Source organism: Crassostrea angulata, chromosome 2 (genome assembly GCF_025612915.1).
Source record: "Crassostrea angulata isolate pt1a10 chromosome 2, ASM2561291v2, whole genome shotgun sequence".
NCBI classification, from domain to species: domain Eukaryota; kingdom Metazoa; phylum Mollusca; class Bivalvia; order Ostreida; family Ostreidae; genus Magallana; species Magallana angulata.
Window position 1 is genome coordinate 79759097 of NC_069112.1, and position 23223 is coordinate 79782319.

The window sequence follows — 23223 nt, forward strand, 5'->3', positions numbered from 1 at the left end:
GTAATTACATGATTGTACTAGCGATTACATGTATGTTGGTATCAAAAGGTGGTTAGGGTATAAGGTTATGGTGAGGAGGTCTACACCCCATCCCCACCCCCCTCTCCTTGTCCGGAAATTCAGCTATATTAAAAACAAAACAAACAAACCAAAAAAACTTGACCCCCCCCCCCTCCCGCAAACAGAATGGATCCGCGCCCACAAACATAATCAAAATACTTGTAAGGTTAGAAACCTCGTTCAAAACATAAAATCTTTACCCAGAACCGTCTCCCCGATGTTATTCTTACCGTAGAGAGTTCAGCGCTCTTTTAAAATCAGGTAAAAAAGAAGTTCCGATAGAGTCCGCCATTTCCGGTCGAAATAAAAAATATTAACCAATATGAAAACAACAATTAACTGATGGGTATTAATATTCTGCGACGACCTGCGTAGAATCCGATCACTCGGACTACACGGCAACTTTTATATATAACGCATTTTTAAAAGCTCGTACAAATTTTACCATTCCACTTCCCTCCCTTGAATTGGAACCTTTAGAAAGCTAGCCAATTAAATGCAACATTAAACACGATGTGTATCGAATAAAACAAAATGACAGACCACAAACCCCTTTGATTATTCTCACTTTTATCGTTTTATTGTTGTTGGTTTTCCCCCCAATTTTAAAGACCAACTTCACATTTCAACAATGTCATTTGTGACAAATTGAAAATCTCTGGCGTATTCTTTATCTCACATGGAACAATACGGATGTGACCGAGAGCGAAGGTTGAGATAGACAAAACTTAATTCCACGTTACTATAGTATTTGAACATTCCATTGTCGAGGTTTATTCATTAATAAACAAATTACGTTTAAATGCAATTTAGTGTATCGTATGTAACATTTATTTTATATATATTATATAGAAGTATTTTGGAACAGAACCCACTTTTATATCCAATTGGCTTTCGCTAAGTATTCTATTAAGTGTTGTTTTTAATCGTTAAAAACTCTCTATAAGCAACGTCACATTTTCGGTTGACAGTACATGTATAATTAAAGAATTAACCGTAAACAAAAGAGAGAACTATTTGATTGGTGAAGAACTTTTGATTTGATCAGCCAATGAAAAAGAGAGATACGTTCTAAATAAGTTAGAACATATTAAGTAGAATTTAAGTTCCCTTCGCCCCTTCCTAATCGCGTAAATTTTACTTAATATTATCTAACTATTACTTTTCATGAGTTTTTTCTTAAATACTCTAATATTGAAAAAAAATTGTATAACTATCCTATATATATATACATACGTACATGTATAGATTAATTATTTAGAAAGAAGAATAGGGTCGCTATGACTTTTGGTTTAGTAGCAAGATACTTTATAGTATACAATTTCAAATTTCATTTTTTCAATTTAAATCTAATTGATAATTTCATGATACAAGTTTACAAAAGTAGAATTTCTAACTATATTTAGTCTGAATATTTTAATCAAAGATAAGAAAAAAATATATTGCCTCAAGTTTTGTTGGCATCGAATCCTCAACCCATGTACATGTAGTTTTAGAAAATAACACTTTTGAGAGGTTTTGATACGCATTCACCAGTTCAAATTATCAACATATTCCAAGTGTTGTATATATTTAAGGAAGCTGAATCGTCAACAAATTAACCATCACATCTTTCTAAAATTTAAAGATATGAATTAAAAAACTATAAACTAAAATTAAACATTGAATTGAGTAACGTGTTATGAAATTTGTATGCACACACCGCTACAGTTATGAGACTATATCTTTCAAAAAATAATGATTTACATTTCTTTTTACTTTTTGCCTTGTCCGCAAATGTGATTTATACGTCAAAATTTCTGTTTATTCCTAAGGGTAAGTTCAAATTAATGGAATAGCCACTGTAACAGCCACAAGCGTGAACTTTGATTCTCGCTTGTGACGTTGCAATTTACAGCGTTCAACGTTTGTGCACAAATATCAAATCAAATATACAACATGAGTAGTCATGTTGTATATTTGATTTGAGAAAATGAAATATATCAGAAAGGACACTATATTTTGATGTGGAGTTCTTCTTTTTAAGAAGATAGATAGAGTCTAAAAATGGGCGCGACCATCGAGCCTTCTTAAGGGTTTTAAATCGATGTCTAAAATATACAGTACATTGTTTTGAATGATTTTTAAAAGAATTATCAGGTTTGTTGATATTTTTATTTTTTAGTATCTCATCCATTCTAATATACTATTAGGCATTTTACACGCCTTATTCCCCCATCTTCTTTATAAAGTTTAGCTAGGGAATGTAAACAAGACTGTGAGAGAGAAATTGTATATGAATATTGTGACCCAAATGTAAGTGAAAAAGACCATGCACTCGTTGAACTGTCTGATAGTATACAGAATAGTTCTGTCTAAGTCTTTTATCAGTATGAGTAAGGGCATAATTACAACCGTGCACTTTGGAGATTTCTGTCATAAAATGGAGAATCGCGTGCTTATCACAGTGATATTGCTAGTTGTTACTAGTGGAGGATGCGTGGGTGACAACAAGGAAACAGAGACTTCACCCCTGGACTCGGGGGGCGAAACCAAGGGCCGGCGGTTACTGTTAAACGACCCGAACACTTTGCTAAAGGAGATAGAGGCGCTACAGAGAGAAATGACGTCACTGAAATCTCACGTGACAACAATGGAAACGGAAGTGACTACACAGCGTACCCGGATCCTCTCTCTAGAGAGTCAGCTCAGTTCAAGAAGTAAACAAGGTAGGTGTACTGTAACTTCGCCATAAATAATCTACGGAGATTTTACATTGCGAACAACATATTTATAAAGGTACTGGATGAAAACGTTGAGAAGAGTACGAGGTGTCCTTAAAAGGCTTCCAAATAGAAATAATAGCACTGAAGTACGGATGGGAGTTAATTTAATGGGATTATTATTTGGTTTAAAATTATCAATATGTAATTTTGAAAGGCAAATACATGTAGTTTCTTAGTTATATTAGAATTACGCACATTTTCTTTCTAATACTGGTACGATTTTTTTTTTGGGAGGGGGGGGGGGGGGGGGGTCGACAAAAATTCCGATAAAACCCAAGAGGAATTATGTTGTGTAATATTTATTTCATCAAACTATGTATCAGTTATCGAAATAAATCTTGATAGTTAAGGATCCAAGCAGTATTGAACTCTTGTCTTGTTTATCCAGACAGCGAGCGTCTAGTTGAAGAGACTATAATGAACTCTGGCGTAAGAATTATTCCTACGCCAGAGTTCAATACAGTCTCGTATTCCGAATACATACAAGTATACAAAATTATCATAATTGTTCGTACCATTTAAAATCTTACTTTTATAAATAATTTTCCTTAAAAAACAATGCTTCTGAATAAATTTCATCTAACTTATCAATTATTTTTAAGTCTTAAGTTTTGACAGCGGTTATGATTTGTGCTTAGGTCCAAACACCGTTTCACTTCCGGTTTGCCAGAGAAACTGCATAGGAGAGTTGATTAAAATCAACTCCCAAAAATGACGTCAACTTCTTCCATCAAATGAAGACAGCTTGATATCTTGATATGTTCCTCTCAATCATACAATTTGGTTTTTATTGGAACATAACAAAACGTCAGGCATGTGATTTTTTTTAAAAAGTCGTCAAAAAGTGACGGAAATGTTACCGTGGCTTCGGATTTTGGTGAACATATTTGTATAATAATTAATACTTTGATTGACAGGAACTGGCAGTATTTACACGGTGTGGGGCAAGAAGGCCTGCCCAGCATTGAACGACACTACTACTGTTTACTCAGGTATTTCAAAACAGAGAGGAAGCAGTAGTTACATAATAATTTATTAATAGACTATGCAGAATATCTCAACTACTGTTACATTTTTTTTCGTGTTTGTTTTTCATCCTAGTAAAACAATAAGTTATCTTTTAAGTACAATGAAAAGAATTAAAATATATTTCACAAACATTTTTTTTTCAGGAATAACTGGGGGTAAGCCTTTTAATGAAGTTGGAGGAGGGGTCGACACCCTCTGCCTGCCTCATGACCCGGATGATGCCCCTCGTGACTTTCCCACAAGTATAATAGATTCAGCGGCCCACATGTATGGAAGCGAGTATCAATTCACCTATGGGAAGTTTGCTGGGAATGACGACGTGCCATGCGCAATGTGTCACGTACAAAGTTCCGGTTCAGTAATGATGATACCGGCAAAAAACACGTGTCCCAGCGGCTGGAACATGCAGTACCACGGGTATTTGGTGACAGATAATGACAATAGCGGCTGGTATGCTTTTGACTTTGTTTGTCTCCATGGAGATGCCGAGTACTTAACGGAAGGCGCCCGGCAACACAACTTAAATGGCCACATCTTATATCCGGTGACGGCTGTTTGCGGTTCTCTCCCCTGCCCCCCATATAGGAACGGCCAGTACATCACGTGTGTTGTGTGTACATTGTGACGGTTATAAATAACGTGTTCTCTTTGCCATTAGAAACCTCAAACTTATATTGTTGTTGTATATTCTCGTCAAAATCATAATATGGGTTAAAGTCATAAAGGGCACACGGTTTTGAAATGTCAGCTCGACAGCGGACTGACAAAAACGATTTGACTGCATTTCATTTTGGATAAAAGGTTAGACATAACGTTTATGTATATATTGTACATATATTGTTAAATGTCGATTTTTCTTAACCAGTAAAGATGCACTTAATTAAAGTAAGAATTGATTTACAAAAATTAGGTCGCGTGTGTTTATTCATCTAAAAGCGTTTAAACAATGCTTATCCATAATGTGCTGCAAGATAAAGGAAATACCTATCGCAATATCAACCCAATCTTCCCTACTATATTAACCCTTGAAGTGGGAAGATGTATTGACCAACTTTCTACTTACATCGAACTAGCCAAATAATATATAAATACAATGAATGAATTATAGACAAGTATTCCTTTGAAAGGAATGGTACATGATAAATAAGATACTAGTATATCCCGCCGTTTTGTCTATTTCCGAAAGCAAGGAATGAGTAAACATTACTCTCGAATTGTACTTCCGGTTCTTACGCATGTAAAGAAAAACATGATTATCATCATCATCTAGTGTGAAGATGTTTACAAACACATTAAAATACTGTTTTTAGCAAAGTACATTTAATTAAGGATTTACATGAAGCTGTCCTGCATAGTAAATAAAGAAGTGCAAGGCGCAATGCGTGCGCAAATAGTAAAAGTTGCCGGATGTGGACACAACTGTGACCCGGCAATTGAAAGTTTTTCTCAAGATCGACATTTCTGGTTTAAGCTTTTAAGGTCAAACGTGTGGAACTATTCCTTATCAGTAATTATATCACAGCGAACATAATTCGTCCCTAATATTATCAGAGACAATGTCGCCAGTTCTGTTTGTATTAGGGGTATGTTTGGGATGTATAGGGGAGGGGCATACGGCAGGTGGTGGGCGGGACAGGCGTCTGTTGCTAAGCGACCCTCACGCGATGCAGTTACAACTGGAGGAGTTACAGAGGCGGATCCAGGTCCTTGAGGCGCGGACCACGCCCACACAGTCACGTGCTGGTAAGAGTAAAGCAGATATTAGTAATGTACGACCATTGGCGGATCAAGAGATGGCGGAGACCCCCCCCCCCCCCCGACCTCCTCTCCACTTTGTGATCATAATTTTAAAGTACGGGGGTAAGAGTATAGAATTGATTGACGGTTTTACTGCACGGAAAAATATACAACTTATGTAAGATCACCGGCGGATCTAGAGAGGATGGGGCCCGCCCCTTTTGTGATCATACGTAATGATTAATAGATCTACATGAAATCGGCTATCCTTCGATTTTATTTTATGTCAAATGTAGCTAGAATAGAATAGCTAAAAAACGTGATTCGCCCCCTGCCCCCTTCCAATGCTTTCCACTGAACCCTATGGAGGCCTCAAGGCGGCTTCCAGACCCCCCAGCCAATGGCCCCCTCTGTCAACAAATCTTGGATCCGCCACTGAAGATCGTTGATATTCGGGCATGGTTCATTTTTCTATACAGTGACACCATTTTAGATTGCATGAACAAATTGTGCGAGATCATCAATATCCGGGGGGGGGGGGGGGGAGCTCAAATTCATACGTACACGTAGTGACCTTACGGGAATAAAAGAGAAGTTTATAGTGCAGGAATAAATAGCACTAGTGTAGGATTATCAATACAATACAGTATCGTTCAATTTGTGAGATTTATGATATGATAATTTTCTACAATTTAAGGTCAAATGTTCATATGACTAATAATAGTTTATGAACAATACAGAATAATTTAGAAGCGTAAGATCATTAATATTTTCTGGTGTTTCTTTTTCACAAATTAATTATAGTTTATGAGCAGGTTTACTCAAGTAATGAAATCCGAATATTTGCATAGTCAGGTAAGGCCACGTTACGTTCACGTTACGTTCATGTTACGGCCACGTTACGTTCATGTTACGTTCATGTAACGGCCACGTTACGGTCAGGTTACGGTCAGGGACAACACGCTGGAGCATGGGCAATGACAAGTTATTGACATCAAATTGAGCCATTGTATGCTTTCCATTTAAGGCGCTGTGTTCACTATCTGGGGGAAGAAGAACTGTCCGGCAGTCAATGGGACGGACACTCTATACTCAGGTAAAACTCTCATGTCATAGAGGACAGCAAATTCTCAGTTATATCTCTATATTAACTCTACTCAGCTAAAAAATCTCAAGAATGGTTCACACACATATTACATTAGATTTCATTAATACGTCAGGCGTAATATACTGCGGTTTCATCAATATTTGTTCAATACAAATTTTCGTGGATTTCGTTCTTTAGTTGATCCACGAAATTAAATATTCATTGAATTGCAATTTCTATTAACATTGCGTATTGATAGGGTCATTGGCGACAAATTTACGTATCCATAAAACTGTGATTTTCACTTTATCCACGAAAATGGATACCTTTGAATATTAATGGAACCACAGTACATGTAATGAGGCAATTTCCTTTAAGGAATCACCGGAGGTGGTATGTACAGTCAGAAAGGAAGTGGCGTCACAACTCTATGTTTACCGCATGATCCGGACTCACTTCCAGGGGATTTTCCCTCCAAAACAGACGTCAACACCGCCTATATATTTGGAGCTGAGTACCAGTTAAACTACCAACAGGTCGCCTACGATGACGATGTCCCATGCGCAGTCTGCCACGCGTACACTTCCGCTTCCGCTATTATGATTCCGGCAAAGCTGTCGTGTCCACACAACTGGATCGTCCAGTACAAAGGATTCCTTAGTGCAGAGAGGTCCGACTACTCGGGGTCAGACTATATTTGTGTGGCACTGGACGCTGAATATTTCGAGGGCACGCGCGCCGTTAACGCAGACGGCAGACTGATTTTTCCCGTCAGAGCTAAATGTGGGTCACTGCCATGTCCCCCATACACCGAGGGCCAGTATGTGTCTTGTGTCGTCTGCTCCAAGTAACTGTCACGTGACTTTTGACGCGTGCATGGACGATGACGTTTCTGTTCTATGTGAACGGCTTATTTTTTGTAATATGTAATTGTTTTCAACAAATAAGATTTTTGTTTTATTTAATATACAATGCACATCTTACTTTGATTTAAAATGATGGTGATTTTTTTCTGAATTGTGTATCTTTTTCTGGCATATTATACTACATGTATTTACAACAAGAGGCCCATGGGCCACATCGCTCACCTGAACAGCAGTTCCTTGTAACATTACATTTCATAGCATATGCTTTTTCTATTTTAAACATTGAACCCCTTTCTGGGGACCCAGTTATGGTCCGAGGTTTATGGTTGGCTTGAACAACATAAACAGTAACATAGGAATGAAAATGTGTAGCACTGCGGTAGGACCGCACGTACACAACCTGAAAAACTGAACGTAGCAGAGTTCCACTTCAAGAGAAATAACTCTCAGACTGTACAGAACATCAAGAAAGATAACTCTTGGTTCCACTACATTAGAGTTTACACAATTTGAGGATCCTTGCATAATAATCTCACAAACTGTAGCATTATAGTTCTCGAGAAAAACTTTTTAAAAACATTTTCAATATATCTTTCTATGTTAAACTTTGAACCCCTCTTGGGGCCACAGTATTAGTCCAGGGCTAAAGTTTTAATCATTTGGAATCTACATTATTTAAGGATGCTTGCATAGTTATCTCACAAGCTGAAGCATTATAGTTCCCTAGAAAAAGATTTTTCAACATTTTCCCTCTATATTTCTATGCTAAACTTTGAACACCTTTTGGGGCCCCAGTATTAGATTGAGGTCACAGCTTTTATAATTTCGAATCTATACTATTTGAGGGTGCTTACGTAGTTATCTGACAAATTGATGCATTGTAGTTCTCGAAAAGAAGATTTTTAAACATTTTCCATATATACCGGTACTTCTACATTTAACTTTAAACCCATCTTGGGTCTCTAGTATTAGTCCAGGGGTCACTTTTTTAAAACTGTCGAACCTTTATTATCCAAGGTTGTATGCATGATAGTAATCTCACAAATTGAGGCATTGTAGTTCTCGAGAAGAAGATATTTTAACGTTACCTTTATATTTCTATAATAAACTTTGACCCCATCTTGGGGCCCCAGTATTGGTCCGGGGGTCACGATTTTACCAATTAGGAATCTACATGAGCGAAGGCATAGAAATTCCACAAACTAAAACATTGTAGTTCTTGAGAAGAAAATTTTTTAACTTTTCCTTTATGTTTTTTAAAATGTTTAAATTTTGAACCCCTCTTGGTGCCCATCAATTGTCCGGGAGTTACAATTTTTTGAATCTACATTATTTAAGGATGTACATGTATGCATAGTAATATCCCAAACAGTTGCACTATAGTTCTTGAGAAGAAGATTTTAAAACATTTTCCTATATATGTTAAAATCTAAACCCCTACTGGGGCCCCACTTTTTTGTTCAGGGGTCACGATTTTTACAATCTTCACTATATATACAACCGTTTGTGTATGTATTGGCATTTTTGGTGAAGTGGTTTTTGAGAAGAAAATTTTTAAACATTTTTCATATGTAGTTCTATGTTAAACTTTGAACCCCGCCTGGGGCTGCAGTTTTGATTTGAGGGTCACGATTTCTACAATTTAAAATCTTCATTATACATACAAGCTTTTGTGTAAATATTGGCATTTCTGGTGCAGTGGTTCTTGAGAAGAAGATTTTTTAAACATTTTCCTAAGGTATATCTATGTTAAACTTTGAACCCCGCCTGGGGCCCCAGTTTTGGTCCGAGGGTCACGATTGTTACAATTTAGAATCTTCACTATATATACAAGCTTTTGTGTAAATATTGGCATTTCTGGTGCAGTGGTTCTTGAGAAGAAGATTTTTTAAACATTTTCCTAAGGTATATCTATGTTAAATTTGAACCCCGCCTGGGGCCCCAGTTTTGGTCCGAGGGTCACGATTTTTACAATTTAGAATCTTCACTATGTTACAAGCTTATGTGTAAATATTGGCATTTCTGGTGCAGTGGTTCTTGAGAAGAAGATTTTTTAAAAAATTTCCTATGTATTTCTATGTTAAACTTTGAACCCCGCCTGGGGCCCCAGTTTTGGTCCGAGGGTCACGATTTTTACAATTTAGAATCTTCACTATATATACAAGTTTTTGTGTGAATATTGGCATTTCTGGTGCAGTGGTTCTTGAGAAGAAGATTTTTAAAACATTTTCCTAAGTATTTCTATGTTAAACTTTGAACCCCGCCTGGGGCCCCAGTTTTGGTCTGAGGGTCACGATTGTTACAATTTAGAATCTTCACTATATATACAAGCTTTTGTGTAAATATTGGCATTCCTGGTGCAGTGGTTCTTGAGAAGAAGATTTTTTAAACATTTTCCTAAGGTATATCTATGTTAAATTTGAACCCCGCCTGGGGCCCCAGTTTTGGTCCGAGGGTCACGATTTTTACAATTTAGAATCTTCACTATGTATACAAGCTTATGTGTAAATATTGGCATTTCTGGTGCAGTGGTTCTTGAGAAGAAGATTTTTTAAAAATTTTCCTATGTATTTCTATGTTAAACTTTGAACCCCGCCTGGGGCCCCAGTTTTGGTCCGAGAGTCACGATTTTTACAATTTAGAATCTTCACTATATATACAAGTTTTTGTGTAAATATTGGCATTTCTGGTGCAGTGGTTCTTGAGAAGAAGATTTTAAAAACATTTTCCTATGTATTTCTATGTTAAACTTTGAACCCCGCCTGGGGCCCCAGTTTTGGTCCGAGGGTCACGATTTTTACAATTTAGAATTTTTACTATATATACAAGCTTTTGTGTAAATATTGGCATTTCTGGTGCAGTGGTTCTTGAGAAGAAGATTTTTAAAGACATGCACCCTATACTTACTGTTTCGCAATTATCTCCCTTTTGAAAAGGGCTGTGCCCTTTATATTTACAATTTATAACCTCCTTTTCATAAGAATGCTTTGTATCAAATTTGGTTAAATTTGGCCCAGTGGTTTTTGAGAAGAAGTTGAAAATGTGAAAAGTTTACAGACGGACGGACAGACAGACAGACGGACGGACGGACGGACGGACGACGGACAACAGGTGATCAGAAAAGCTCACTTGAACCTTCGGTTCAGGTGAGCTAAAAACATTGTAATAAGGAATTTCAAAAGCTGAATGAAAAAGGCCGCTCATGAATACAAGATATCAAAGTTCTGAATTAAGCCTACCCTCTATACAAGTGTACCAAAATCTTATCATTTTTTACCATACACCAACTCCCAAAACAAAAACAAACAAAAATTAAACTAAAAAAAACACCCTTTAAAAGAAATAAGCAATCCGTTTTTACTGTATGTTCGTGTAGATTTGAACTAGTGATGACTTCCGGGTGCTTGAACAGAAACAGAAAAACGGATAAATAAAAACATAAGATTAAGACGTTAGACGCGGTTCTGATCTGTAACTCTAACTCATACGCTTGCTATAAACGACAAGTGTCCAATACAACCATTTATCTTGTATAGGCGTCGGAACCGGGAGGGGGGGGGGGGGCGCTAGGGGGACACCCCCCCCCCCCCCCCAGTGGAATCATAACATTGAAGACCTCTTTTTTTCTTTTTTCTTTTTTTTTTGCTTGTCCAGATGTTGGATAAGTCAATTTGCTTCCGACGCCACTGTCTTGTAGACAGAATCGTTTTGATTGAATTACAAATGACCAACTAGTACGTGTATATGCGCCTACCTGTAGAACGTCGGTCGTGAGGTGGTCATGTTACTTCCCTATACAGTGCCGGCCCCGGGGTAGGGGGTGTGGAAGAGTGGTCACAAAGTCAACGGTCACGTGCAACTTGGAACCAAAGATTTATTATTTCTCACAAAAATGACCATGAAGCCAAGAGAAATCCTACTCAATGAACACACCTTGGCTATATAGTCTTGTAATGGCGTTTGAAGATTATTACAGGAAGTCAATGGGATTAACAAGGATTAACTGGATTAACGGCGCTAGATTTTTATTTTTAATTAAAAGAACATATATTGACGCTTGATTTAACAACACCGCCTCAACAGACAATCTCCAAAACTACATCCTATCTCATCTATTTGGCACTGTCATGTTTTCAATTTTTAACAGGGTTTTCCGAAGGAAAAATCCGGTTATTAAAATGGTGAAAATGGCGGGCGAGCGGGCGGGCGGGCGGGATGCTGCCAAAAGGGTACCCTCATTGTACGGATAACTCCTCATACAGTTTTCAAGATAGGAAGTTGTTGTTTCGCAGATCAATTGTACATATATCAGAGGTGTGCATATTGCTAGGATTTTGATTTCTGATAATTCGTGAAAAAAATACCAGCTTTTGAACTTAGTCACTTTTTGGCAAAATATTGCATATAGGGTACACCATTTCACTGGATACGGGTTGACATGGATTATGGATACATTTCACATATAAGAAAACCCGGTTTGCTGTCACATTTACAGCTTTTCACTTGTGTATTTACTGCAGCCCCCCCCCCCCCCTCCAACTTTTTCTCGCAGCAACTAATTTTCTTAAATTTGTAATAAAAAAAAATTAATTATCATGGAGTTGCCCCCCCCCCCCCCCCCCCCCGCCACACACTTTTTTGGGAGATGAAAAAAAAATGGATTGCAAAAAAAGAAAGAAAATGAAGAGTGAAACTGAAGTTATAGATAGTCTGGCTCCCACTTTCAAAATCGGAGTTACGTGCCTGATGACAGTACTTTACAACCCTGCCCTAGCAAGATACTCAATATTAATGTTTGTGGATATTTTGTTTGGTTGTTGATTTACAGTTGTGTTTTCTTTTTGTCTTTTCTTTTTTTTTTTTTTATTGGGGGGGGGGGGGGGGTAAACGTTAAAGTTTTGCCATGTTGTTGTTGTTAATTTTGGAGAAGCGTAGAAATAAGAAGGGGCTTATGTTTGTCTAGTTAGACACTCTTCTTATAGTATATGTGTTTTGTTATAAAAAAAAAAGAATTAATGAAAACCATTTGCGTTTATCGGCTATCTAATTTTGTTCTCTTTCTCTGTCTGTCTGATTGTCTGTCTGTCTCTCTCTTCTCCTCTCTCTCTCTCTTTCTCTCTCTCTCCCCTCTCTGTCCCTCCCTCTCTCTCTCTCTCTCTCTCTCTCTCTCTCTCGCGCTCGCCATAAAGTCATAGCTTTAAAGCATTCCTTTGGTTGTCCACCGTGATATAACGAATTCTTTCTTGACCGAATTTATTTAACACTTGTCATGTTGTTAAAAAGGCGTCAAAACATTGTTAATCTTATCCCTTAATCTGATTATTTAATTTATTAAAAAAAAGGACTGAAAACGAGGCAAAGTAGACATGGAATCTTGTAAACAGTGCTTCTAGGTCGCGATTACGATAATCTCAGTTTGAATCATTTTTTACATGTATGCATATGAATAAAAAAGCTAGCTTATACTGAATCTTTTTTACATGTATACATATGAATACAAAAGATTGGCGTACAGTTATTTTTGTTTTGCATTTGATAAAGACGTTAACGTTTCAATAGCCATGTAAACCTAGACACTACATATAGTGATCTAGGTGATGAAGCGCCATCTTTCCACAGTCGTTAGTTTTATGACTGAGCATGCGCTGAAAAATTCACAGTGAAATTAGACTAGATAAAAAAGGCGTCAGATCTCCTCACTCTCACCCCCCTCCCACCCCGGCAAACATAATCATTCCTCAAAACCCCTCCAATCTGGAAATTTTCTGAATCCGCACATGTTGAGAATTATCATAAAATGTCAACGGAACACACTTAGTACTCTATAACCTTTTACCCTTTCTCTCTTTTGCTTCACGACTCGAATTGGCATTTTCTATATAATTTATATATTATGTAGACCCAATAATATACATTATATTTATATCATAAATTGCACGTAAATTTAGTTTAAGCTGCGAGAGCTTAAGGAGTACGAACTACCAAATACTTAATATGTTAGATTTTATTTTTTCAATTAAAACCTAATATTTACATATATAGTATAGAAAACTTTCGTAAACTTTAGCTTTTAAATTAAAAAAAATGTTTTCTATATCTTTACACAGAATTCTTCTTCAAAAGGAGATAAAAAACAGTCTACAAATGGCCACGATCATCCGTCCCCCTTAATCAAACATGCTGAGACAGTTAATATGAAGCGCCATCAAATACAATGTACAGTGAATTCGCACCTCCCCATCTCATCCTCACAACTTCAGGCCGGATGTTTTGACATGCAACTATGTGTATCATGTTTTAACTTTCCTTTTATCCAACCACTGTATCTTAAAGCTGAACATCGCTCGTAATGTGGCACTGCCCGCCATATTTCTCTTTCATCACTGCTGTCTCTACAGCCTCTATAAAAGTTCAACAGCTGATCAAAGTACTTCGCTGTATAGGACGAACATCTTGCCTCGCCCTTTTACTCGGTCGCGATGAAATTTTCAAATTGTACGCACTTTTTTTTCAAAACTGGAGAATACTAACATCAGATAAATTGGTCAATGCATTATTTACAAACAGAATATGCACATACAATAAGAAATAAATGCATAACATATAATGGTCACCAAAGGAATAATACACGTCGGCCACGATTTTTAGGTGTAACGAAATCGAAGGGTTTAGAACCTTTTTAACAAGACCTTGGACTTTCAGTAAAATGTAACAATCTATTTCTTGCGTCAAAACAAGTTAAAATGACGCTGGTTTCAAGCAAAGTATACACTGATTGCGTAGTCTTCGCTAAAAAGCCAGACAAATCCTGTTGATATCAAAGAGCCATGGCTGAGTGGCCTACAACGAAATAGACAGTTAGACCTACTTCACATTGCCGTTTGTCACAACTACCTAAAGTCCAAGCTCTTGTTAAAATGGTTTTATATACCGGTACCTGTGTGACAGGGCCCATCTACGACCGGTGTTCAGCTATAACCACTATTGACTGTCATCGGACAGATACTTTTTTTAAGACCTGACCGGTACACTCATATGTAAATTACATTAACGGAAAAATACTGTACATGTACATGTATATTGAAATGGGATATATTTACAGACATAAAATTTAAATCATTTAAACCGAATCACCATTTTGTTGTTGAGCATACTAAGTACATGCACAAACAATCAAACAATTACCCCCCCCCCCCCCCCCCCTCCCCTTTCAGTTTTTCGATATTCAAAGCTGGAATTATGGCAAATAGAAGTGTGTGTCATTATGAAGACCTCCGAGCCATCACTCTTCAACTAAACATATAAAAATTCCCCCCCCCCCTACCGGAATAATGACCACCAACCCCACCCCCGGCATAATGTCACTCCTATCCCCCCCCTTCCGGAGTAATGTCACTCCTACCACCACCCCCGGAATAATGTCACTCCAACCCCCAACCCCCCCCCCCCCCTCCGGATTAATGATCAGAACATCGATACGCACGCACTCCCACTTACTTGAAAAATGACCCTTTAGCTTTGGACATCACAAACCGTACAATGCGGGATCAGACTTGGGGTAGATTGGTTAATTACTACAAAGTGTAATGTGGAGCTGTATCTCTGTTCTTCCACCCGAAGAATACAATCCAGCGCTTTTCTCTGGGATATAATGTGTACACAATGAAATACTGCAGCGTTACATTTGGAAGTTATTTCACTATTCTTCCCGTCCTGGTTCTGATTTCTGTAGCATTTATTTAATTAATAATGCACTGTTGCACACCATATGAAATTAAGATCAAATCAAAATATATCCAGATTTTATGTTTTCCCGAAAACTACTCAAAGTTGGAACCGAGTGAAGCTTTAGAAATTTCACAAATCAGGAGAGAGTTTGTTTCCATCCTAATTCCAGTCCTCCGGGTAAGCTTGTATACAACACACACTGCAGTACCAACTGTTGTGTTTCCTCAATCGGTGTTAATTCAAGTCGTGTTAATTGAATGCAACTAATTAAAACGATAATCCCCAGTCGGCGGATTATACAGCAATGTCAACCAAGGAATATTTCAACCTAATGCGGCTTATACACAGCAAGCATTAAACATTAGTCGCTGGAAATGTTCAAAAACTAAACGAAGCCGTTCAGAAAAAAATACTTTGGAGATTTTTGACAGCTATTTATCAACTAAGGGAAAAAATCGGTGTGTGTAAAAACAATTAAACAAATGCCAGAGATACACTGTGTGTGTATGTTAATTCATCAGTTTTGTCAAATTAAAAAGAAAAAAAAATCTCAAGATCAAAGAGGTCTAGATTTATCATTCATCGACACACTTGAGGAAATTCTAGAAGAGACGCACAGCGCGCACGCTTTCAGTCAGAGTCAATTAAATATCACTAAAACAATGTTATCTTTTTACGAGCATCAAAACGCTCGTGTGATCTCGATGATTTTTGGTCCGTTTGCCGACATGACGGGGTTCAGACGAAAGAACAGTGGGTTTTAAATCCGTGATACTCGCGGGTCACGGAACGAGGGGGAGATAAGATACGGGGACCCTGTGGGGGATCATTGGAATACTAGTATTCATTACTCCGCGAGGAGGGGGAGGGGGTCACAAAAACTTCTTGACTGACAGATGTAGAATGTGGGAAAACATCAAACCAGGCGTTGTCTGGTCATTGACGGATACTCAGGTATTGAGATCCAGTTTGATTCTCAATAATCTAAATTTTTCGGGGGTGGCTGGATAGGTGGGGGTTTTAGTGTCCTTTGGGAATTTCGTCGTTGAAATTTATTTTACTACGAAAGCGGGGGAGGGGGGGGGGGGGGTCATGGATTTCCATGAATTATTTGACGACGTTTTAACATAGTTTCTTTTAAAGTCCGTCCCAAGTGATTGCTTCCATCATTTTTTGATGATTTTTAATAAAAATACACATACCTGTGAAAGATACACAGTTAAAATCGATGAAATGGAAATTATCCAAGATATCTTCATTGATCAATTAATTTTTTTCACTCATAAAAGTTCACAGGAACAAAAACAAATTTCTTACGGAGATTTATAATGAGAATTGTTTATATCTTTTCTCCATTCGGAAGTACTCGGGAAACCTCGCGCAATTTTTCAACGTTATCATCCGGGCTTATTAATGGCTGATGCAATGCAATATCCCCATAGACTTTCTATTTTGAGATGTGTACTGAAACCTGAAGCGGTAGAGGGGGCGTTTCAAAAGAGATAATCTAGACATTTTTCATATTAGTGGATAAACGTAGTTTGGGCACAAATGTATTTTTGATTATCGAAACATCGAGCAAAAAGTGAGATTTTAAAATTCAAACGCGAGATATGCTTTCCACGATTTTACGCTGTTATTATTTTCTCGCGTTTAATTAGGAATCAACAATATCCATACGACCACCGGCCTCTTGCGTCCTTCAGGGCACGGAGAGGATAAGTAAGTAATATCCACACGCCAAGGAGTTGTCTGGTTCATGGCGAGAAATACGCACCAGGGGAGTCGAGGATCTCACGACCTCGCGAAAATGCCTCGCACGCAAACATAATGTTAGTTAACGTTTACACTGTATTCAAATGTGTCAAACTCCTACGATATATGCATTCCTTTTAACGTTTTCACGTTGAAATAACAGAAGAAAACAATTTCATTTTTTTTTTCCAGAAAAAATCGAAGAGCTGTTCAACTAGAAAAACTGAAGTTGTGTGATATGATGTCATTTTATTTTTTTCTGTTTATTACAAAGTTTTCTGTAATAGAACGACCCACTTTCGTCTTGGGAGAAGTGGTTTTTTATTGTCGTAATTGAGAGCTGTTAATATCAGGGATTCTATTGCTGCGCGGCGTTTAAAATGTAATAAATGCAATGAATGACTCTGTCATTAATTTGACAACATCTTTGAGCAGAGAAATATGCACCGCAGATCAAAATCCATATTTTCCTCTCTCTTAATTCAACATTTTTTGTTCTTTTCTCTATAATCCATTTCTTTAGTATTATCTTAATTAGTTTTCTATATATATATTGTTTATCTTATTAATCATTATTTTTGTAGTTTAAATATTTTTTTTCTAAAATGCGTTAGAATTACTATTCTTTAATGAAAAAAAAGTTCATATAACAGTTCGACATTTTTGCGTATCGTATAAAACTTTGTACTGTGCCTTTTTTCATTGATGATGCATTCGTTTTGTTCTGGGTTTTTTTCCTTTGAAATATTGGAGGAGAAAGAATGACTTAGGGGAGGGGGTTCTGCGCACAAATTTAAGGTTACACGCATATACAAACGATGGGGCGGTTTTTCCAAGGAAGCTTGAATAAGAACGAGGTAAATATTTGCAAGTTGCAACACAGTTGAACATAACGTTTAAGATGGATTTGGGCACCTGTCGATATTTACATGTATATGCAGATAAAAGCATATTATACTTAAAATATACACTCACCGGTTAAGAATTGTCAAATTTTACAATATTTGATCAAAAAATAAGTTTGACATTTCTTTTTTTTGGAGAGGTCAAAATTATAAAAGTAAAATTATTATAGAATGACATACCTAAGGAAGCTTGGCTTCTGGGTAGACATTTTGAAGTCAAAGGAATCCGGTTTAAAAGGGTTAAGAATCCGGTATAATCAGGTGAAACCGAAACAAAGTCCTTAAAGCACTTCAGATGAAAGGTTCAAAATTTTGAATTTTTAACAAGAACTATAGAAACATTTCATATTATCGTTTATTCCTAAGCGTCGATGTTTCAGATTTCGTCTTGAACGAGAGATAAAATCCTTAAGTTTAATTTCACATTCTTGCGGAAATCCTCGACGATTTAGTAAGATGTCCAATCGAAGAGAAAACAAAGCTCTGATCTCATGGGTGATTTAGATGAAATTATCCTGAGTCTGAATACACACAGAAAGATGTGTCTAATCAGTCACGAGCCGGTTTACTCAGCGATCAATATCAATTAAGCCGCGACAGAAAATAGTTTGTCAGTTAGATTGTAAACAAGAGTAAGAAGACTGCTCCGCCATTAATCTTGTTTAATGTCTAAAGTGTTCGATTTATTTGACAATGTATTTTTTTTTAAATGACCACACCGTTTCATTATAACCTTCGTTGTAAGAATTCTAGCTTGTCTTGGGCTATCTCAGGAAATAAGGAAGATAATCATTTATAAGAAGTTTCAATTCCATTCTAGACGATTCAACAATAATATTTGTGCGGCTACTTTCACATTTATTACTGTTGAATGTTATAATGAGGAAAGGGGATAATACATACTTGAAGCTCTTCTGTCAATGGAGGTTTAAACAGTTCAGAAGTGTTTCTTAATTAAGTCTTGTATTATATTGTTATTTTTATATTGTTATGAAAATCAGGATTCTTCGGCAAAACACAATGCCTCGCTGATTTAACAGGCGTTAAGTCGTATCAAGTTATGATCCGCTTACCTAAATACTGTTTTTTATCCGGATTTAAAAGTTTTGTCTTCTCCGGACAAAACCAATAGACACGATGACCAACTGTGTGCAACGGAAGAATTAAAATTAATGGAAAGAAAATGTTTGTGTTTAAATGGCAGTGCTCGTTTGTCTTTGAATTTCACGGTTAGATTGCTGTCTATATACTTTTTCCTTAAACGGAAGCACCTTCCCCCACCCCATCTGCCCTAGCTTTTCTTTTAGCCTTTATATATTTTTTTCAGTAACTACTATTGTTATACTTTCATGTTAAATACTGAAATCTGATTGGTTAAGACGCAGTTAATAATATTTTCTATTACCCTCAGCGTTAGCAACGCACTTAGCAACGGGTAACATTAAAAAAATGTTACATGCGCGAAAATTATGCGCGTACGGTTCGCTGTAGAATTCACGTTATTCCTATATAAAAGCAGTAAAATTTTCTTAAAAATTAAGACATTCAGTATAACAAAATAAATAGTGCCTGTTTGGGAGGATAACAGTTGAAATTGACACCCCGAGAAAACCATTGTCAACCGACGCGAAGCGGAGGTTGACAATGGTTTTCGAGGGGTGTCAATTTCAACTGTTACCCTCCCAAACAGGCACTATTTATATACTATTATTCGATGCATGAGGCATATAAGAAATAGTAAAATCTACACAATTTCTTGGAGAGAGAGAGAGAGAGAGAGAGAGAGAGAGAGAGAGAGAGAGAGAGAGAGAGAGAGAGAAATGTGTGCATTTGTGCTAATTAACAATGATAATGCAAAATTAATTGATGCAAATGTGCGCACATCGGAAACTATGTGAGGACAAACAGAGGAGGGGCTTAAATAATAAAGGTTTTGTAAGAGCCCTCTTGTATCCTGCACGTCTATATAATGTACATGTACACTTAAATATTATAATCAGTATTTATATAGGTAGGTGAGGAAGGGGGAGGGGAAAAGAAAGACAGAGAGATATACTAGTGTACGTCACAAAATAGGTGTGTCCCATGCATTTCACCGATCATTCACGGCTCGTATAATTCAAATTAAAAGTTTTTTAGGGAGGGGGGGGGGGTGTGGATAAAATTACCCAACAATTTCTCCACCCAAAATTTCAGTGATGTACATACATGTATATCAATCTGATTAAAATCATCCGTTCTGATATAGCTTATTTTAATCAGATTGCATGTATATGTGCACACAATTTAAATACTTAGGGTGAAAATACGAGGGAGGTTGTAAATGGCAAAGACCGTCATGTCTACGTAAGTGTTTAAATGCCAGCTATTCCTGTATGGAATGATACCATTGACATTGGTTCTAATCTTAAGGATCAAAGAATGTGACAGTCCTCAATTAAAGGTCAGTTACGTGCAGATCTTGGTCATCGGGAAGCTTATGTTGGCGATATTTGATTAAATGCACCCTTAAGAAAACCCAACTATATTATTTTATCTACTTCAGAAATAAATGTAACTACCCCCAGAGTGTCTGCATTATTTATCGGTGTGAATTGTTTTAGTTCTGTACACAAGCTGTTAGATCGATCAAACACCTGTACATATGTTTTGGGCTTTTCCACCTGTCAAACCTTCTCCCTCTCTAACTTTATTATTTTTAAAAACTTCAAATAATATTAATTAGGTGCCTCAATCGATGTTTTTCAATTACTCTGAAAAGTATGATTTGCTTCAATCAGATATCTAATATGTGTAAGCAAACCACCCCCCCCCCCCTGTGAAATATGTAAAATTTTTACTTTTAAAATTTAAGATTTTAATTTCAAATTAATGAAATTAAATTCCCCCTTCCCCTTCCCTAACCTCACCCCATCTAAGATCGAAGTGCCAAATACATAAATATTTTTATAAAATAGTATCTTTTGACTAATTCACATTTTCTTTTTTACAAAAGTATAGCTATAAAAGTCATGTAACACAAAGAACTGTCAGCTACATGCTGACCAGGGACAAACGTTCATGAAAGAACACATATTAGGTTTGTTTTTTTTATGATCCTTACTGTTTGGCTCTACTATTACACCCCCCCCCCCCCCGCCCTCAATCCCCCTTCCTGATTTTAAGGTCAGACGCAACCTGTCTTCCATTTTTGCTATTTTTTCCTATCTCCACAATATGAAGATTTCCACTTAGCAGTTTTATGATCATATTCTTATGTTACATGATATTTTTATTTAGAAAAAAAAGGGTACTATTGAAAATGTATATAAGCATTCAAAAGCATAAATGAGGAATAAAATATCAAGGAAAATGCTTCTAAAATATAAATTTTTCTTATGCGTATTGTTAACAGAGGCACACAACTCCTCGCCCCGCCCATCTGATGACGTCACAGTCACTGTCACTTACCGAGAAATACTTGATCTCCGGGAGTCCCCCGCCACGGATTCCACGCTCAGAGATCCCCGCCTTACATCCCCGCCCGAGGAGTGTACAATGGATCCGCGCCTCGAGTTAGGATTCATCCTAAGAGTTCAATAAGTCTTTTGACACACAGAATGTACAGAATTGACCAGTAGATTCGATACGTGTCTGCTATAATGTACAGGAACTGTGTATACTATTAAATAGGTTCGTGGTCCCAAGTATTAACACAAGATACCATGCGCTTACAGGACCGTCAGACAACAGAATGGGGCGCCATTGGATGAGACATATCCTCTGTCGGGGGAAGAAATATCTACGTAAGTATACGTGGTACACAAATAGTGTACGTCCGAAATCTCCAGATTTTCCTCTGCAAGAAATCACATCTCGGAATGTCCCGCAACAAAATCAGCTGTGAAACCAATATATCCGCTATACCGGGGCTAACGATTGTTTGACAATGTGGACAGTTTCATCCTTCTATAGTATAACAGGTTGTGTAGGTATATATTAGTTGATTGTATACGTTTCTTATATATACTGTACGTAACACACTATTAAATCCGTTGTTACGATTTTTTTTTGCATGGCATCAACACAAAAAATCACATCCAGAGACAAGCAAAATAAAATCAGCTGTAAACGAAGATATATCCTCCATCGGGAAATTCATTTATTTTTTCGACAAATGATGAATAATTGATAAGTCGTTCTTGATCAATTCGTTGTGTTTTTTTTACTCAATCAATTAGTACAAAATATCCTATATCCATGCGAGTGAATTGATCTTTTTTCACATATGCGTGAATCGTATCCTATTTCCATACGCGTAATGTGTATCCTATTTACGTGTGCGTGAATTGTATCCTATTTCCATGCGCGTGATTATTTCCGGGATCCATGCTCATGAATTATATCACGATATATCCCCGCGCGTGAATCACATCCTATATTTATATCCCAAATCTATGCACGTGTGTTATATATCATATCTATGCGCGTGAATTATATATCCTGTAATCATGCGCGTGATGTCTCAGCGGCGACCAGACAGCTACGGTCTGTTGTTCGAGACCGGATGAGGTGGGGGGGGGGTTACCCGTCGTTTTACATCGGTTAGTATCCACGGTGGTAACAATGTCACCGGAGATTTTGTTTGTGGAGGTTTGATAATTGCCACACAATGAACACTTTATTGGACCTTTATTGGGTCTTTATGGCGGCTTAAATAGTTTTCCCAGCGTCCTGTCCAGAGTGTAATGTTTACAATGCCATCATATATACAGGTAGGTATATAGAGGGAGGGTGGGGGGGGATAGGTCTGCACTTGTACATGAATTAACAGGTGCGTCTTAATCATACACCCCCCCCCCCCCCCAACTGATCCAAACAGTTCCAAGCTGTTTTATTTTACTATTAGAATAAATTCATTAATTATTAAGGTGGAATAGTACACCTGAAAAACTCACTCAAATTAACAGTAATTTATTTGATTATGAAAGATATAATGATAATTAACTGTACATTTGTCAAATAAGCGAAAAATTTTCAGTTTAGGGATAAAAAATGAATATAAAAAAGTTCAACTCAGTAAGTAACAACAAAATAAGCCCTTGCTGGATTCAAACTAGGGATGTACAAATCACAATCCCGACATTTTATCCACTCGGCTATGGACTAAGTTACATTTTGCCGTCAATAAAGTCTTTTGATTAAACGAAATGTCGTTTCGATCAGAGGTCGGTCATTTTGTGATGATGTGTTATTCCACCTTAACTACTAGAATTAGCACATTCAAACAATGGTAAACCATGTTTGGTATT

At 37.1% G+C, this 23223-nt stretch overlaps 3 protein-coding genes across 27 annotated transcripts in view; 2 read left to right on the forward strand and 1 right to left on the reverse strand.

Moving 5' to 3' along the window:
• Nucleotides 1–23223, reverse strand: part of LOC128172888 (leucine-rich repeat-containing protein 71-like) — a 59378-nt gene that overhangs the window by 32967 nt on the left and 3188 nt on the right. The window contains exon 1 of one of the 25 annotated variants that reach the window (XM_052838604.1): nucleotides 21383–21524. The exons of 20 other annotated variants lie outside the window; for them this stretch is intronic. In XM_052838604.1, the coding sequence (XP_052694564.1) occupies nucleotides 21383–21498 (116 nt within the window). In that variant the 5' untranslated portion in view covers nucleotides 21499–21524. Of the gene's footprint in view, nucleotides 1–290; nucleotides 368–11298; nucleotides 11448–15041; nucleotides 15641–18112; nucleotides 18400–21382; nucleotides 21525–23223 lie in introns of those variants that run through there. 4 more of the 25 variants (XM_052838623.1, XM_052838620.1, XM_052838622.1 and 1 more) reach the window with 4 other exon arrangements.
• On the forward strand, nucleotides 2407–4526 carry LOC128172891 (short-chain collagen C4-like). The gene is made up of 3 exons (XM_052838629.1): nucleotides 2407–2768; nucleotides 3743–3817; nucleotides 3998–4526. Exons 1-3 carry the CDS (start codon nucleotides 2432–2434, stop codon nucleotides 4477–4479), a joined length of 894 nt encoding a protein of 297 aa, XP_052694589.1. The 5' UTR covers nucleotides 2407–2431; the 3' UTR covers nucleotides 4480–4526.
• LOC128172892 (short-chain collagen C4-like) lies at nucleotides 5376–7650 on the forward strand. Its single transcript, XM_052838630.1, has 3 exons — nucleotides 5376–5597; nucleotides 6619–6687; nucleotides 7057–7650. The coding sequence occupies exons 1-3, from the start codon at nucleotides 5411–5413 to the stop codon at nucleotides 7527–7529; spliced, it is 729 nt and encodes a 242-aa protein (XP_052694590.1). The 5' UTR covers nucleotides 5376–5410; the 3' UTR covers nucleotides 7530–7650.

Excerpts from the sequence above, each read along its gene's own strand:
- LOC128172891 (XM_052838629.1), top strand. The coding sequence starts at position 2,432 with ATGAGTAAGGGCATAATTACAACCGTGCACTTTGGAGATTTCTGTCAT. Across the intron at positions 2,769-3,742 it reads CAGTTCAAGAAGTAAACAAG|GAACTGGCAGTATTTACACG; the intron begins GTAGGTGTACTG and ends TTTGATTGACAG. Across the intron at positions 3,818-3,997 it reads CACTACTACTGTTTACTCAG|GAATAACTGGGGGTAAGCCT; the intron begins GTATTTCAAAAC and ends TTTTTTTTTCAG.
- LOC128172892 (XM_052838630.1), top strand. The coding sequence starts at position 5,411 with ATGTCGCCAGTTCTGTTTGTATTAGGGGTATGTTTGGGATGTATAGGG. Across the intron at positions 5,598-6,618 it reads GCCCACACAGTCACGTGCTG|GCGCTGTGTTCACTATCTGG; the intron begins GTAAGAGTAAAG and ends TTTCCATTTAAG. Across the intron at positions 6,688-7,056 it reads GACGGACACTCTATACTCAG|GAATCACCGGAGGTGGTATG; the intron begins GTAAAACTCTCA and ends ATTTCCTTTAAG.